Genomic DNA, 18,179 nt, shown 5'->3' on the forward strand with positions numbered 1-18,179 from the left:
TGTCTATCCCTCCGAATAGTAGTATATCCATGTATTAGAAAGTTATATTGTGACTTAAGCCAAGTTTCCTGTATACATATAATATCTGGGCCTTTCTCTTGGTCTGCTATAAATTTCTTAAACTCCTGTCCATTTGCAATCAAACTTCTTGCATTCCATTGCAAAATATATAACACCATTAAGATCCACCACATGTTGTCTGACTATTTACTGCTTGACTATTTAATGTTGGAATCTTGAGCCTTTCATTTATCATGTCAACAGTAACATTCCCCAGATCCAAGTACTTTTCTGCAGCTCTGATAATGATTTTAATTCTTTCAGTCCTGCTTTCAGTTTGAGCTGAACAGTTCACTACTTCAGCGATAAATGTTACAAATGCCACTTTATCATCCACTACTACCTTTTCATCTCTTTGTTCTTTACTCTGTTGTTTTGAATGAATTTCTTCATTCATATTTTCATTTGTTTTAGGAATCTGGTTTACTTTCTTCAATGCCTCAGCGTATGTTATTCCTTCTGTCGTTCTAACATTTTGAACCTTGACTGCCTTTTTCCGTACCTGACAACCACCGTATCCTGCACTATGATCCCCACCACAGTTGCAGCATTTAGGATTTACACCTTGCCCACATTTGCCGTACTCATGTTCACCTCCACACCGCGCACATCTCTGCTTACCTCTGCATACTGCCGCTACATGACCGAATTTTTGACACTTATAACATCTTAGCGGCGGAGGAACGTATGGTCTTACTGCATATCTTACAAATCCTAAATAAACTTTCTCTGGCATTTTATTTTCATCAAAGTTTATCATTACTGAGAGGCTATCCATCTTCTCGTTATTTCTAACACACTTGAGCCGTTTAACAAACTTTACTGCTGCTCCCGTGATATTTCTTTTAATCTTCTCCTCCGTGACATCTGTCGGAATCCCTGTTACAACACCTCTAACCCAATTCTTTTCTTCCGGTATCGAGCACAACACCTTATGTCCAATCATCGATTTTATACCCAGAGCTGATTTTTGCTGCCTACTGTCTTTACAAAACAACAACAGATTGCCATCCCTCAAAGTCGTAATGCTTTCAACTGTCCCTATCATTTCTTTCAATGTTTTCGTCAGCTTCAACGGATTAATCGCATTTACAGAGTCAACAAACTTCAACAATACCTTATATTCCTCTTTCCTTCTTCTAGTCTGGAGATTTCCTTTCTCACTACCCGATTCTGAAGATTGTTTCTTTCTTTTCCGATTTTCTACTACACTCCACTTACTACTTCCATTCTCGCCGCCTCCACTATCCACATCCTCCATTTCCGGATCACTTCCGGAATCTACGCTACTTCCTTCCATCATCACTCCACACCTCCCCCTGGCTTCATGTGATGACGCAACTAGCTCATTATCCTATCTACAAGGTATAAGTCAACAGCAAATTTGGCTGCAGATTGTTTAGAGATCAGAGGTTTCCACAAGCTGAGCTCAACTCTTCCCCAGCACGTATGAAAGCTCTTACGCGTTTACTGTAAAAAACTGCTTTGGAGTTTTTCCGGAAACTAGTCGCCATCTCCCTCCCGACATCATTATAGCGGATCGTTCTGGCACGGAGATTTATCATGTAAAACATCCGGGATTTCTGAGATGTGGGTTTTTAAGATTCTGTCGGCGGATTTTTGAATTCACCTGGATCTGAAGGAGTGCTTGACCTCTGTTTTCGTGCTGTTATAAACGTTTAAACGTCCATCATGATCGGGAGTGTAAGAAGGCTGTAGTTTAACTGCAAGGAAATCAGCCAGATGTAAAGTTAGTGGACCGCGGGAACTAGCGGAGAAGTGAGCTAACCTAACTTGTTGAATTATTTATTTACGATTTAGTGGAATCGGGTGCTTCTATAAGACATATAAATATTTATATAAAATTGTATTTAATTCTATAATTAAAACAGAACTTGACAGAGTTTTAACCTGTAAATTTGTATGTAAATATTAGATGTTACCCAAAAAACCCAGGAAGTAAAAAGTTCATAGTAAGTGATTTATTAGGTTAGATTGTAAATAACAACCAACCACCAAAAAAGGAATATACAGTACCTAGCCATCTCCAGGATTTCTACAATGCGGGATGCGACTGTGAATTTCAATCTTCTACACAGGACTTGCTCTTTAGTGGTGTTGCTATGTTTGCTACACATCTCTGTCACTGTCATATATTATATGAGAAATTCAGATTCAAGGCAAACTTTTGTACAAAATCAGCAAAACCCTCAGATCCATAGGAAACTGACCGAACAGAGAGGGGCTACAGAGGAGAGCAGTGTGCCAGCTGTGTCTAATGTGACGGAGACCGAGAGGAAGCTGGACACATGCCCTGACAGTCCGCCTCGACTGGGTGAGTGAGTGAGTGAGGGAGCTGCTGCTGATTATTTAATTTTTTTTTGAAAACCAAGGCTGAATTTGTTTGGTCAAAATTACAGTATTTGAAATATTATTACACTTTTTTATTATTATTATCAATGTAGAAAACTGCTGCTAAATATTTTTGTGGAAACATCGATACACTATCATTCAAAAGTTTGGGATAAGTAAGCTTTTAGAAATACTTAAATTGCATTAGATTGATCAAAAGTGATGGTAAAGACATTTTATAATGTTACAAACATTTCCGTTTAAATAAATGCTGCTCTTTTGAGCTTTGACGTTTTTATTTTTATTTTTTTGAGACCATTAAAAATCTCAATGATCCTAAACTTTTGACCAGTATGCAACAATTTTCTACTGAAAGCTAGGCTTTACCTACTTTTTTCAAAATATACATATTTTTATACATTTGGGGTCAAATATGCCTAGATATGTTCTGGACCGTTTTAAATTCACCCCTATTTTTTTATTTATTTATTTATTTTTTTTTGCATCTCGGCTGTTTTGGTTGTTTCTAAATAAAAAGTCTTTGCATAATAAATCCACATACGAGTTTACATTTTCCCAGTATATAATGATTCAGCGCATTGTAGTACTTCTGACAAATTCGTGGTCATAATAAATGATGTGACCTGTCACTTTGTGTTCCCTCTGTCCAGATTCCAATAACAAAAGTATGTTTTTACAGCTGCTGGGACTCTGGATGTTAACATTTACCCCTTTGTGTAACACTTTATTGACAATACACCAAATTCACTCTTGCATAAGTGTTAGATGGTAGTTTTTACACTATATACTGATGCTGATTAATTGGCTTCACTGAAGCCCTGTGTTGTATTGGAAAAATTGGCAGAGAAGCTTTTTTTATATCTTTCTCTTTTATCAGACAGCATTGACACTGTTACCTGTAGTAATAGTACTATGATAATGTTATTGGATACACCATAGTGATATGAATAATAGTGAGTTCTCTGAGGAGAGAGAGTTAACTTTAAGACACAAATTAGCACTTGGTTTTTGGAATCATCCAATATCAGTATTCCCTTTTAAAAAGGAAGTATTATGTCTCCATAATAAAGCATCTTGGTTCTTCTAGTGGGTCCGCTGCAGGTAGAGTTTTCTGACCCGGTCTCTCTAGACCTGGTGAGGTCAGAGAACCCAGCGTTGCAGCCCGGTGGACGGTCTAAACCCACAGACTGCATCGCCCAGCAGAGGGTGGCTATCATCATCCCCTTCAGGAACCGTGACGAGCACCTGAAGTACTGGTTGTATTATCTACACCCCATCCTCCAGCGCCAGCAGCTGGACTATGGCATCTACGTCATCAACCAGGTACGTCTTTCAACCAGTGCAGTAAAACTAAAGCAGTCTTTGACCTGCGTGTGTGTAATCTGCAATTGCAGAAGGGTTCAGAGGCCTGTGGTACAGTTTAATGTCAACATGGAGTCAAGAGTTTAAATATCTGTGCTAATTTGTTGAAACAGACAATTGTTTTTAATCTGGTTGTTATCATTAATGATGAGCTCCTTCCTCTTAAAGCTGTGTTTTGTTCTATCTTTAACTTCTTTAATCTACATTGTCTACTGTTGTGTTTTCTGGAATGTATAGGCTCTGTTACTTGGGCTTGCCGGGGCATGAAGTTTGGCTTGTGTTTTGTTAAGTGAACTCTTTTCTCAAAATCCTCATTTCTCTCTCATTGGCCATTTTTGAGTAATGTAGCTCACAAACACGGCTGTTCACAATTACATGCTTGTAATGAAAATTGATATTTGCACAGATGATTAATTTTAACTCCTATTTCCTCCATTAATTGATAAAATGTTTTGACATTTTTAATTTAGCCAATACATTTTATATACGTGTAAACTTCCATTACTTGTAAATAAATGTCCACTAATTGTGTAATATAAGCCACTCATATATTTTAAATGGTAACACTTACTATAAGGTTCCATTAGTTCACTACTTTAGTTAACATTGACTAACAATGAATAATACTTACAAAGCAGTTCTTAATCTTACTTGATGTTGATTGCAACATGAACTTATACATAATTAAAATCAAACATTTTATCTATTAATGTTATTTAATGGACCTGAGCTAACACGCACTAGCAATGAACAACCATATTTTTTATTAACATTAACAAAGATGAATAAATAATAATATATTGTTCGTTGTTAGTTATTGTTAACAAATGGAACCTCATAGTAAAGTGTTACAACTGATAGAATGCATGAATACTGAATTGATGCTATGTAAGTTTGACAATTACAAGCATGCAAAATTGATACTGGTTAACAGATACTGTGCAAAAGTACCAGTACTTTTCACATCCCTACTTTGAGGAAGTCGTGCCATGTACATTTACATCTAGTATTGTAACAGATGCTTTTATCTAAAGTAAAAAGTAGGGCTGTGACGAGAACCGCATTACCGGTTAATAAAAATTAATTTTGCCCAATTATTTATAGGATTTGTTGCTTCTTCACTGCGGTAAGAACAAATCCCATTCCTTCACAGCCCTAGGGCCAATCTTCACAAGTAAGAGAAGAATAAAAGATGATGGAGTCTCAATATTCAGATTGGGGATTATTTCGTGAAAATTATTTTTTTTCAATGGACTCAAACATTTACATTTGATCACCATCGCATCCCTAAGTTCAGGAATTCTTTAGCTATTCCTCACCATCAGATATAAGTACAGCTAATCAGTGCTAAAGCGAGGTACATTACACAGTAGTTTCCCCAGACTGTGGTAGAAACAGCTGCTGTTTGAGGCTGGGCGTCCTTTCCAAAACCGTTGAGCGGTCTGTTGTCATCATTCAGTAAATACCCATGACATTACAGACTGGAACGAGGTGAGACACAGTGCTGCGGTTCTTGTCTCTCTTTTATTTGCTACTCTCAGAGAACAGATGTCTCCATCGAATCCATTTCAAACAATCAGTTATCAGTGGTTTGGGAATTTTCCAAGTAAACGAAATGACTAATGTGTGTCATTCTGTGTGGCTTTGCACTAAAAGCATCCTAATGTGCTCGCCAAAAAGGTTTTGGACTTGTCGGTGGTCTTCTGATTGTGTGTTACTTGATTTGTTCTTTCTAATTATTATCTTGCTCTCTTTGCCACCCCCTTCTTTTCTCTGCACCTTGCATTTATTTTTTTCACCCTTTCATCCTACATTCCTTCCCTTTTTCCTGTTCAAACCGAACCCCTTTTATGCGCATCAGAGGCCCTTGTGCTCAGGAAAAGGTGAGATGTCTGCTTGCTCTTTATCTGGCCAATCACACTACGCTTCCCTGGCTGCATCTAACGAATGGTAATGTTGGCTTCTTGATTATCTGTTTTCTCTTTGACGGTTTCTTTTTCCTTGTTTTCTCTCTTTCTCTGGCCTCTGTCTCTCACTCTCTTCAGTTCCTCATTTTACCATGGATGGCAGTTCTGTGCCAAAAATAGCTGTTTTGTGTTGCCAAAGCGTAATTGAATCACTTTATCTAATCTTTTTGAAAGGCTGGTGACTTTTTAAAGGTTATCTATTTATTTACTGGTGAAAATTAATATTAAGCCAAACATGCTTTATAATTATTTACTCAATCCTTTTGAGATCACAGTCCCATATGCTGCTTATTTTTTATATTTATCATTGTTAAATGAATTGAATTCAATGTAATGAGGGTGAGAAAATAATGATGGAATTGTATTTTTTTTCTCTATTCTCTCTAATTTGCTGTCCTATTTTCAGAAGTGTGCATCTGTTTGTGCTACTTACATCTGTCCTATATGAACAATGGAGCTCTTCACTTTCACAGTTCTTTGTGTTTTGATTTCTCCAGGGTTTTAATCCTTTTGTCTGCTTTTTTTTAACTCCCTAAAATGTGAATGAATCCTCCAGTGACACATTGCAGGTCGACGATCAGATCTGGTTGTTGACATGTGAGAACACTACATTGTGTTGACTCAAAAGATGGCCATAGAACAGGACAATCTGGTTCTTCGAAAGCCAAGTGCAGTCTTTGAATCCACAGAGCACATCTTCTGAATTAGTTATGGATGTCGTCTGCTCCACTAGAACAAGCATACCTCAGTTCATTTAAGGCAGCTTGTTTGAGTTTGCTGTGTGTTATAAAAGAGAGGATTGCTATTCTCTGAAAGGTGCAAGGAGGTTAACAGATAGCTCTGGGCTCCTGAGGCTCCACCGTCATTAAATTTCATTACACAAACTCAAGTGCTGCCGTAATGCTCTTCAGAGGAAGAAGAGGTGGGCTCCAGACAGAGAGTGCATCAATAAATCATGAGCCCAGTCATGGCCCAAAGCCAGCAGAAAGATTTGAATGACCGTTGGAAATGTGTCGCCTTGGGATGTCATATTTGGGCTTTCCAAGACCTCCATTACAAAAATGTACCATGGTAACCACAGGTTCCACCGTTGAAAACACAAAGGAACATTGAAACTTATTTTTATTACTGTAATACAGGGCTGCCCAAACTTTTTTTTCTCAGCCAAAAACTAATATTTACATGAGCTACCCCAGAGATTTTAAGTAAATATTTCAGTAATTTAACACATTTGCTTGGTCACGGTTCTCTAATGTTGGGTAATGGTCACATGACATGCAGGTAAGCGAATATTGAATTCTTTTTATTTCAGTTCTTCTAATTTTACAGTGTAATTACATTTGCAAACCCCAGTTTTGGGAATGCCTGTAAAATTAATCTTTAATTAATTAGTATAAGCTCTTCTAAGATAAGTTTTCTTTTTTTAATGGCAGTGGTGGCAAATACCACGTAATACCATATTAGCTTTAGCGTATTAACAATAACTTGAATATTTTGCCAGACGATGTGATTACCATGGTCCTTTTTTTTTTCTTTTTTTTTTTTTCAAAAAGCTCAAATTCATTAGTTACTGTTGTCAGGCGTGGCAGTATTTTCTGTTGTGCAAGGAATTGTGTGAAATTCTTGTGAAACTTCCACACTAAGGCTAAAAAATTAGTTTCTGTCTAGTAAAACATTTTTACCATTGTAGAATTAGTAGGAATTTTGTTATTTACCGTTAAAATGTAATACTTTCTGTCCAATAACTAATAATGGGCAATTATTTAATAATCCAGTTTTTAAATCTGTATTGTTGGCATTTTATTTCAAACATCATTTACATAAAAATTTCAATTTGATTTATGGTAGTAAGGATGACTTCTTGATTTACTATGTTTGAAATAATGGACAACGTTCAATATCTTCCCATTCAGATTGTCGTTTATCTTATCACTTTGAAAAGGGAAGTGTAGGAAAAGTGTGCGTTAGGGGTGTTTTGTTTTTGTCCGTTTTTACCACCTGCCAACCATGTTGTGAAAGATTTAACCGATGGCAGTGACTTGCTCCCATACACCAAGCACAAACGTTCTGATTTTATTTGTTTAAACTTACACACCCACTCTAGCGAAGACTCATTTCATTTTTATGGCATGAAAGGTCAGCTATAAATCCCACTGCTTTATAGACATTGTAAAACATCTCTTCCACCACCCTCTCATATGTTATTTCAATTGTATTAAATGTGGAATTAGTTTTGTACCATCCCCTCACCCCTCTTTCTCTTTTAATGACAGGACGGCGAGGATACGTTCAACCGCGCCAAACTGCTCAACATTGGTTACGCTGAGGCTCTGAAGGAGTATGACTACGATTGTTTCATCTTCAGTGATGTAGACCTCATCCCAATGGATGACCGCAACCTCTACAAGTGCTATAATCAGCCCAGGCATCTGTCTGTGTCTATGGACAAGTTTGGATTCAGGTATTTCTGTTCTTTGTTATCTCATGTTGTGACTTAGTGGTGTATTTTTTTTACCTGCCGGAATACATTTATATTCATTTGGATAGCAAATACACAGGTGATATGGAACAAACATGGTTTGTTTGCACATGGTATTTAGACAAGTTAATCTCTGAAATACCTTGGAGTATCATGTTGGCTGAATGCATGTGCAAATTTATATACTGCGGTGTACATATTTACATGAATATCAGCAGGCAGTACTGCATTACAGTAGCTTTTATTGCTGTAGATTTATACATAGATTAAGATATACAGTCACAGAGATTTAAAACAACACTCTCTTCTAAATACCACTGTATATGAATATGGAAATCATTCATTTCCATGGTATATACCAAATTACACCTATATCTACAGTACCATGGTTCCACTACAGTACTTTAAGTCTAAGATATCTGTAGTCCTGAGCTTTGATGTGAAAATATGAGGATATGAAATCCAAATGTTGTATGATCAGATTCTCAGTGGTTGGTCTATGAACATTGTGTTCCTAAAATAATATTCTGGGTTATAGTTGCTGTAAATGTGTTTATGAGTACTGAGGATGAGTCAACTTTATTTTCATTGGAAATCCACAGCAGGCCACAGATGCTGTTGATTTAACCAGGTCATATTTAATCCAGAATATCTTTTAACATTAGGTTACGCCTGCTGGACTTTGACCTGTAATAAATAAGTCACTTTAGATAAAAGCGTCAGATAAATGATAAAGTAGTGGCGTTTGAATGGGAATATTTTAGCGACGTCACACATGATTCCCATTAGGGCCTATAAGAGCTCAACTCTCTGTCTTAAATTAAACTGTAGCTTGTTGGAGCGGCTTGTACCAGTGACCTCCAGCACAAGTTCTGTGTAACATAAGAATGCTGTATGTGAAGGCGTGTGTGCGTTCGCGTGTGTCCTTTTGAAATTACAGTGTGTAATGAGGAAGCGATAAAGGTTAGGTTTTATACTTGTGTTGTTCTTTTGTAACCTATGTTGGCAGACTTTTATAAGGTTTTAACAGCGTTCAAGAGCTGGGAGGTTTCTTTTATTCCCCACAGAACTTCAAAAGCATCTGGATGTAGTTTGTAATTTTCAAGAGTTAGCGTGTGGAAGAACGTCAGACGAGAGCGGGCCAGAACCTGATGAAGGATAGTGTTCAAACAGAGACACCTTTGTGTAGAGACAGTTATGTAGAAACTAAGCAAAATAGCTGTCAAATGATAACGAATGACGTGAAGTTTGGACAGACGTTTGGCTTAAAAAATAAAAAATAATTGTGCTTTGGCATGATTTCCGCTATAATTGTCCTGTGTTTGAATTTTAATGTATTTAAATGTATTTGTTTCCCTCTCTATGCGGTTTGTGTTACTTTGAATGTTATTTTGAATGCATGTTCACTTTACCTGACCGTGACTTCGCAGTTTCTAAAGGGACAGTCCCCCTAAACGTTAAGTTATATTATAATTTACCAGTGCTGGGTTACTACTGATTACATGCAATCTGGATTATGTAATCAGAGTTAAAAAATATATAGATTAGATTATATTACATTCTAAATTTTCATATTAGATTATAGTTACTTTTTATAAATTGCATGATTACTAATTATTTATACAGTGGCAGTAAGTTATTCATAATTTACTGATTCTCCCTAATTTAAAAAAAAAAAAATTCCTCTCTCTTTTCAAATTTTCCTTTATAAAAAATCTGAATGTGTGTCATATAGTTGAACTTTGAATATTCACAATATTGAATGGCTATGTAAATCTTCATGTAAATCAATTTCTGCTTCAGAATTTGGGGACAAAAGCACCTCTAATTATTTAATTTTAAATAATTTAACACATTCACATGTTCACAGTTCTCTGATGTCAGTTCATGGTCACATTGACATGCATGTCAACAAATGAACTATTTCAAATGTAAACATTTTATTTAAATTATTAATTTTAATTAGACTTTTTATTAAATATGATTTTTCATCAATTCATAAACCCTGTGCAGGTCTTTCACTGAAATAATGCAGTGATTTTTATTGCAGGTTTGAACATTTTTAGAGGCTAGTGATGGGATGTGGTGATTGATGTCACATTGAGATTATTGTAACTACTAGATGACGTTTTTTGACACAAGACTGTTGAAACTGTACATTTTATGTCAACTACTTATAATTGGAATCAGATGACAGAATTTTATTAGAAAATTCCTTTAAAGCTGGTTAGGTTTAAAACTTTGTTCTTTGGTGTTTTCCAAAAGAATACAGATGTAAAATAATGCAGTGATTTACAGTAGGTATTAACAATAAGAGTTATGTATCCATTTTAGTGTTATTAAAGGGCTAGAGAAACAAATAATAGCAACTCTGGGTAGAGGGTTCAAGTGGTGCTCTTGTGGTTTGCTTAACTTTTTTAGAAGTCAGTGAAGGTATACTCAGATTTCAAGTTATTTGACTGGAAGTAACTCTTTGTGAGTGTGACCTCTATAAAATAATACAAAATAAATTGAACATATTGTCTAAGATATACTATTACTATAACTACTATTTTTTTCTGTTTAATTTGAAATAGTCCTGCTGTTTAACCCATTCATTTTTAGAAGAACAAATATTAGATACATTTTGGCATTTTTTTTATTTTTTATTTTTTAATGTAACACAAAACACTGCAATTTATTATTAATTAATATTGTTTATTATTAATAAATTAATCAATTAATTTCTTTTCAGAGATAATGATAGATAACAATTTCTGGTGCCCTTAGTTTGGTCAAAAGTATCTCACACCAAACGGGTTAAACTGCGTGGTGTGTTTCCTGACGGCCAACTATTGCTATGGTTATCACTATGTCAACCATCACACGTTTCTTTGGGTTAGTAAGAGTGACACCACCTGATCATTTACAAGACCAAACTGGCTTACAGCAAAACACAGAGGCAGCAGATGTTTAAGGGCCAGTTCTCATTAGTGCACCGTCATTGAAACACTCATGTCCCTGCAGAGCAAAACCAAGCTATATGCTGCACTTCTTGCACCTGACATAGCAACTGCCACCCAACACACGCAACAGTTCCTCAGTGTTTCTGTCTCTCTCTCTCTGTTTCCAACAGGTTGCCATATGCACAGTACTTTGGTGGCGTGTCATCCCTGAGCAAGGAACAGTATCTGAAGATCAACGGCTTCCCAAACAACTACTGGGGCTGGGGAGGAGAAGATGATGACATATTCAACAGGTCCGAGAACTCTTAAAAAAAAAAAATACTCCACCCAAAAATGACAATTCTATACTTATTTACTCACCCTCATCTTGTTCCAGACCCATCTACTGAGTGCTTTTTTTGTGGCACACACAAAAATTAGTTCAATAAATAAATCTTCACAGATTTGTACTATACAATAGCAGTTTATAGTTCTATAAACCATTTCTGCCATGGAATAAAAAAAGAAATGAAAAAGTAACTGCAACTTTTCATCTCACAATGCAGCCCTTTTTTTTTATGAACTCCAAAAATTTCAGTTGCAAGATGGAATTGTGAGGGGAAAAAAATCTGAATTTTGAGATATAAGATATTATAGAAGAGATATTGCTTGCTGAAAATAATAGCAAACAAGTTTAGAACATCATGAGGGTGAGAAAACAATGGCAGAAAAGCACAGTGTGAAATCGAGTTGTAAGTCTAGTTTGAATGCTCCTTTACATTGAAAAACACAGTTTAATGTGTTTCCATGCTTCATTCAGTGGTCTGTCTTTTAGTGCAGTTAACCGAGAAAACCTCTGAAAAAAAAAACAGAAACGTTAATTCAGCCGAGGGTTCCATTTTAAGTCTCACACTTTCTGTTGCTGTACTGTCAGCATGGCATTGCAAAATCACAGAACACATACACGGATATCCAAATGTTTGGGGTCAGAAAGATTCTTCTCTTTTTTTTTTTTAAAGAAATTATTACTTTTGTTTAGCGAGGACTTGTGGAAGGAATTGTTACGGAAAAACAATTCCGTAAAAAAAAACTATTTTAAATAAAAATGCTGTTTCTTTCTATTGATCATAGAATCCTGAAAAAAAATATCTTGGTTTTTTTTTTTTTTTTAGAAATATTAAGAACCACTGTTTTCAATGTTAATTAAAATAATAAGAATTCTGTTGTTCTGTATGTTTCTCGAGCACCATTATTAGATTTCTGAAGGATCATGTGGCTCTGAAGACTGGAGTAATACTGCTGAAAATTCAGCTTTGCATCACAGGAATAAATTACATTTTAAAATATCTTTTAAAATGTATATATTTCAAAATATTACTGTTTTTAATGTATTCTTAAATACAGCCTTGACGAGCAGAAGAGACTTCTTTAAAGCTTTCTCTTTGAATAGTTTCAAGCTGTTTGTGAACAGATAAGATGCACCCGGACACGGCAACACCGTATGGTGAGGGGCGTAACATTTCCGTCACACGCTTGAGATATTCAGCCAATCACAATGCACTGAATATTATTAAACTGCATGCATTTCAGAAAGGGAAACAATAATGTACAGTATGTGAAAAATATAGTGTTTTTAACGTTTAAAAGCATGAACTCATTGCATTAGACCAAATAGACAAAATAATGTTCTTCTTAGCTATGTCATATGACCCCTTTAAAAAATAGTTTCAAAAATCTTACCGACCTCAAACGTTTGACCTGTAATGTAGTTGAAAAGAATAGCATAGTATTACTGAAATGTCCTGGTTCTATGTTCATAACAGCTGGGAGCTACAGCCTTGTTTTTGCTGTGGAACATTCAGGAAACTACTTGCAGAGAAGGAAACTGCTTATAATATTTGAAAATCCAAATAACACTGGCTTTAAGTTATCTGTCTGGCAGATAAAACAACCGGTGAAGGAAAGCATTAGCAATGACCCAGAGCAACTGCAGAACAATGTGAATAGGTGCCTGCCCCCTTTTTTCAGCTACTATGATTCATTTTTCCAATACAAATAAAAAAAAAAAGTCTTCGTTTAAGTGTTAAAAGGTTAGTTCAGCCAAAAATGAAAATTTTGCAATTAATGACTCACCCTCATGTCGTTCGAAACCTGAAAAAAACACATCAGCAGCGTTGTATGTCAGCAGCGTCACTGCAGTGCTGTGAACACACTCACAACAGACCCGGAAGAGAAGGCAATGCTGAATAAAGTTGTAATTTTTTTTTTTTTTGGACCAAAATGTATTTTCGATGCTTCAACAAATTCTAACTGACCCTCTGATGTCACATGGACTACTTCGAAGATGTTTTTCTTACCTTTCTAACCATGGACAGTATACCATGCACACATTTTCAATGGAGGGACAGAGAGCTCTCGGACTAAATCTAAAATATCTTAAACTGTGTTCCGAAGATGAACGAAGGACTCATGGGTTTGAAATGACATTAATGACATCATTTTCATTTTTGGCTGAACTAACCCTTTAAAGTACTATAAGCCGTAAACCAGGCCCCAACCAGTAATGAGAATTACAAACTTAAATATTTAAGCGTTTAACACCCTCAGAACTCACAGTAGCTCTGTCTAAAAGAAAATCAATGACATTTCCATTTCCAGAACCCGACTGACACACTCTGTAAAACTCTGAAGATCTTAACAAGTCAAGCAAGACTATTTCCAATCAAACAAGTTCATCTTGTATCTACACAAATCAGGAAAGATCAGTATCTATCATGTTTACTGACACCTTTAAAGGGACCGTTCACCTAAAATGAAATGTTTTTAAATGATTAGGTTTTTTTTTCCATTGGGGTCCAATGTTGTTCTTCTCCACTTATAATGTGTCTAGACCAATACGGTTTGAATCAGATGTATTAATCATGGACTGAAAAGAGGCTGATATGAGCTGCATGTTTTCACAGGGTTGCCTCCAAAGGGATGTCTATATCAAGGCCTGATGGGATCATTGGAAGATGTAGAATGATCCGCCATGATCGAGACAAACAAAACGACCCCAATCCACAGAGGTACTAAAACATATTACAGCTGTAAAGTACTCTGATAATCTCACTGGTTAAATACATTGCCACATTTAAAAGGTGAAATTGCGTGGGGGTGATAAAGTACTTTGTTACATACACGTAATTGAAAGTGATAAGTAACCCCTCATATCAGTTGAATGCCAGATTTGTTTAGTGATTTAAAATGACATGTACAAAGTTATAGAAAGTCCTGCTTTGGGTAATTTTAATTGTCATTTCCTGTAACAGGTTTGACCGAATCGCTCACACAAGGCAAACAATGGCAAGAGATGGGATCAATTCATTAACATATAAGGTTGTTAATATCGAGAAAGACCAGCTATTCACCAAAATCACAGTGGATGTGGGAAAACAAGACCAACATAAAACTGAGTAAACCCGCAGCGCTGGCTGTCCAAACCAAATGTGCCTTCATAGTCAAATGGATCATTTTCAAAGTGGATTCTATATTCTTAAAAAGACACGTAAGTACTTAGAAATGTATGTTTTGCCATCTTTGCACATGTGGTGGTGAACACATGGGTCTGGACTCCTTTTGTCCACTGTATCAGAACTGTTCAGCTGCTAAAGGACATACACAAGGGTTTCATGTTGTCCTCAAGGCGACGGATCAACCTTGTTCTGTCTGACACCTCTGCTGAGGAAAGACTATATTTTGAGCCATTCAATGAAAGCAGCCAATTAAAGTGAACTGAATTGCTGATGAAAATATCCTTGTGGTGGGACAAAGTATGTGAGTTGCTGTGTATGGGATTATTTAGTTGTGTGTGTTTGAAAGCGAATATTTAAAGGATCGATTTTGTTAATCAACACCTAAGCAATGCAAAAAAAAAAACATTTCTAACATTTCAAGGGTTGATTCAAGCAAACTGGCATTTTTGGGCTGTCACATCTTTGTTTACTTCAATTACGAATTGCATCTCATTATCTCGTTGCTGTACCAGGTTATATGTACTTCACAGAGCCTTTTAAATGATATCTCTCTTTGGTAGGAGTGAGATGTCTGAATGTATTTGCCTGCATGGTTTTTATTCTCAAGTGCTTGATGTGTATTGGACCATTGTTATGTTTGCTGGAACACCAAAGTGGCAGCCTTTCATCTTCAGACATTAATTTCCTCCTTTCCGTTTGGTGCATTATCTTTTTGATTGCAATCAAATGCAGCATTATCAGGCCAAGCTTTCAAATTTGCAGTTCCTTTTCTTGGTTTGTGGCCATTAATGGCATTGTGAATTTCTCAGATCTATGCTGGCTATTAAGGACACAAGAATATTCAAGCTCTCTGTAACGAAAACATGAAGCCATTGAGAACTTTGCCGAATTGCCCTGTTTTTCTTTTCTCTCACATATGCTGGTCTGCTCTTAAATTCTTTTGAGCAAAGAAAACAGTGTTTTATTTTAAAACCTGTCATTGCAGAAACCAAAACTGCCTTTCAACTCTGTCTGGGGATGAAATGCAGACGAAGCAAATGAATGTATGTCAGCTGTTTGCTCAAGTGCTTTTCAAGATGGCGACTAACAGCCCATTCACAATGTACTGAATGTTTAAGTTGCGCCAGCCAAATTCTTTCCTCTGCGCCAAGCACCCCAAAAGACCCATAGATTTTCTTTCCAGCTTTAAATACTCTCCAATGCCTTATGAAAAGTCCTTGCACCAGGAAAGAAAACTACCTCTCCACACGGCACGGCACTCACAAGCAGAAGGGATAAGCGGCTAATGCTGTCTCTCAAACCAAATGCTTTGGCAAATAATCTTGGGCTTTTTTTTTCGTCTTATAGGTCAGTTAAAGCGAGGTATAAATCTGTTTAGACAATGGTCTTTGTTTGAGAGCCAGCACATAATACATTTTCTTTTTCTTTGTATAATTCTTTGGTTTGTTCCTCTGACAGTGAACAATGAACGTAATTTGGAATTATGGAAAGTAAATAATTAAACCGTGTTTGATTTCACTTTGCTTGTGTGTGTGTGTTGTGAATTGTAAAACAAGGCAGTCACGTGACATGTTTGGCCAGAGGCAGCTAGAAGACCATAACAGGCCATCGTTTAACTTTCCATGCACACAAACCAGTAAATTCTGCCTAACCACCAATGTGACCTTCAGAACTAATGGTTTATTTCAAGTTAAAAGCCATCCCTTGTCGTTAGGGTGTTTAATTCCTGGTTGTTCCAGCTAAATGATGATCACAGGTGTGGAACGCTTCTGTGCACTTCCTCATGAAATCCCCAACTAGTCAAGGAGAAATAACTGGGATTCTTAAGCACTCAGAGAATTAGAACATTGTTTGCTCAAAGTCTGCCTCCCCATGGAGAGACAAACCTGTTTCCTGGTGAACAAACTGGCTAGAGACTCTCAGGTGGCAAGACAAGATTAATGATCCGTGTTTTAACAACCTCAGCATGGCCTGTTCCTGACCTGTCCAGAACACATGCGGCTCATATTTCAACCTAAATGTGTGGATGATACTGTTGACACATTTCTACATGCAAAGTTATGAAACAATGATCTGCCCTCAACAAAAAAATAAGTAGTCTGTGTTTTATTTTACATTAATCACCAGTAAGACAAACCATGATTATAAAAAGTGGGTGGAGAGATTGAATTGTTTAACACGCTGAAGAAGGCGTTCATCTGCAGCTTTCAGTGTGAATGGTTTTATTTAATAGATTGATGCACCAAGATTAAATATTATGTGATAAAAGAGCGTGGTAGGAACCGATTTGTACATGCAAAGTAATGACTAAATATTAGCATTTTTATCTCTGGGTTTACTCAAATTAGTTTTGAGATCATTATCCTGTTAAGGTTTAACAGTTTACTTAGGATTCATCTTTACACACATTCTGACAAACACCTCTTTCCCTCTGCACCACTCAGACTGGTCTTGTGTATTTTATGAGCAGCTGTGTTGGTGTGAAGAGAAAATATGCTTTATGGTGTTTGTTGCTTGTTACCGTAAACGCCTGATGTTATTGCTGTGAAGATTTGCCAGATAAAAATCCAATCATCTTATTTTGCATCCGTGTTTAGCTGTGATTAGATGGATACTAAATTTGATTTAGTATGTTGTTTTTGTTTTTTAGTTGTTGTTTTTTTTTCAGAATAATCCCTGGGAAATTCAGCTTCAATATCAAATAGATGTCACACTCAGATTGCTGCAATTCTTTATTTTCTTTAAAAAAAAATTTTTGTTATACACAGACACCTCCATACAGTATACACTGAAATATATCAGCTCTCATGTTATCTCCCAATAAATAAGGAAAGACGTCGGTACAACAGCTCATCAACTACGTCTTTTTTTATTTATTGTTATTTAAATGCCCGTCTTATTACAGCCAATGAACATGACAGTAGTCATTTCCAACATACAGTATAGAAATATACTGAAAATAGATTAAGTAGATGGACAAAACTTTCATTTTTAGGTGCACTATCGCTTTAAAAATGATACTTGGATCATTGAATATCACAGATCATTCCAGGGAAGGAGTTAGATGTACAGGACACGTTAGTCTAGGTGAGAGGCTGTAAACGTTTCTCTCTTTCTCCGTCTGCCACTGTCTTTTGCGTCAGCATATTCCATGAATGTGCATTTAATGCTCCTCCTGGGGGCCTGAGCCCATGAGCAGCACTGAATCATGGGCCGTGCATTCAGTTCCAACAAAAATAATCCCTGCCGAGGAAGGAGCATTAGCCAAATGCTCTCTCGCAAGAAGAAAAAACTCTACTTAATCTTACAAAGCAAACACAAGCTTGACACAGATGACTCTGTTGTCTGCATGGACACGATGACTTCCATGGCTCTCTGTGCAGAGTCAAATTCTGAATACTGACCTACAGTACATCACAGTTCATCATCATTAGCTTGATATCATGATTTCATTTAGTGGATGGTGCTAAAATGGTCAATATATGCAATTATATAGTGT

General features: G+C 36.4%; 1 protein-coding gene across 2 annotated transcripts; it reads left to right on the forward strand.

The window, feature by feature from the left end:
* The first annotated feature begins 1,408 nt into the window (after positions 1 to 1,408).
* Positions 1,409 to 15,149, forward strand: LOC132113856 (beta-1,4-galactosyltransferase 1-like). Of its 2 annotated transcripts, XM_059521885.1 has the most exons (7): positions 1,409 to 1,981; positions 2,017 to 2,395; positions 3,521 to 3,756; positions 8,036 to 8,223; positions 11,357 to 11,479; positions 14,129 to 14,233; positions 14,477 to 15,149. In XM_059521885.1, the coding sequence occupies exons 2-7, from the start codon at positions 2,122 to 2,124 to the stop codon at positions 14,622 to 14,624; spliced, it is 1,074 nt and encodes a 357-aa protein (XP_059377868.1). In that variant the 5' UTR covers positions 1,409 to 1,981; positions 2,017 to 2,121; the 3' UTR covers positions 14,625 to 15,149. The 2 variants fall into 2 exon arrangements, with proteins under 2 accessions (XP_059377868.1, XP_059377867.1); XM_059521884.1 differs by having other exon boundaries at positions 1,409 to 2,395.
* Positions 15,150 to 18,179: the final 3,030 nt, after the last annotated feature.

Source organism: Carassius carassius, chromosome 33 (genome assembly GCF_963082965.1).
Source record: "Carassius carassius chromosome 33, fCarCar2.1, whole genome shotgun sequence".
Lineage (NCBI taxonomy): Eukaryota > Metazoa > Chordata > Actinopteri > Cypriniformes > Cyprinidae > Carassius > Carassius carassius.

Excerpts from the sequence above, each read along its gene's own strand:
- LOC132113856 (XM_059521884.1), top strand. The coding sequence starts at position 2,122 with ATGCGGGATGCGACTGTGAATTTCAATCTTCTACACAGGACTTGCTCT. Across the intron at positions 2,396-3,520 it reads TGACAGTCCGCCTCGACTGG|TGGGTCCGCTGCAGGTAGAG; the intron begins GTGAGTGAGTGA and ends TGGTTCTTCTAG. Across the intron at positions 8,224-11,356 it reads ATGGACAAGTTTGGATTCAG|GTTGCCATATGCACAGTACT; the intron begins GTATTTCTGTTC and ends TGTTTCCAACAG.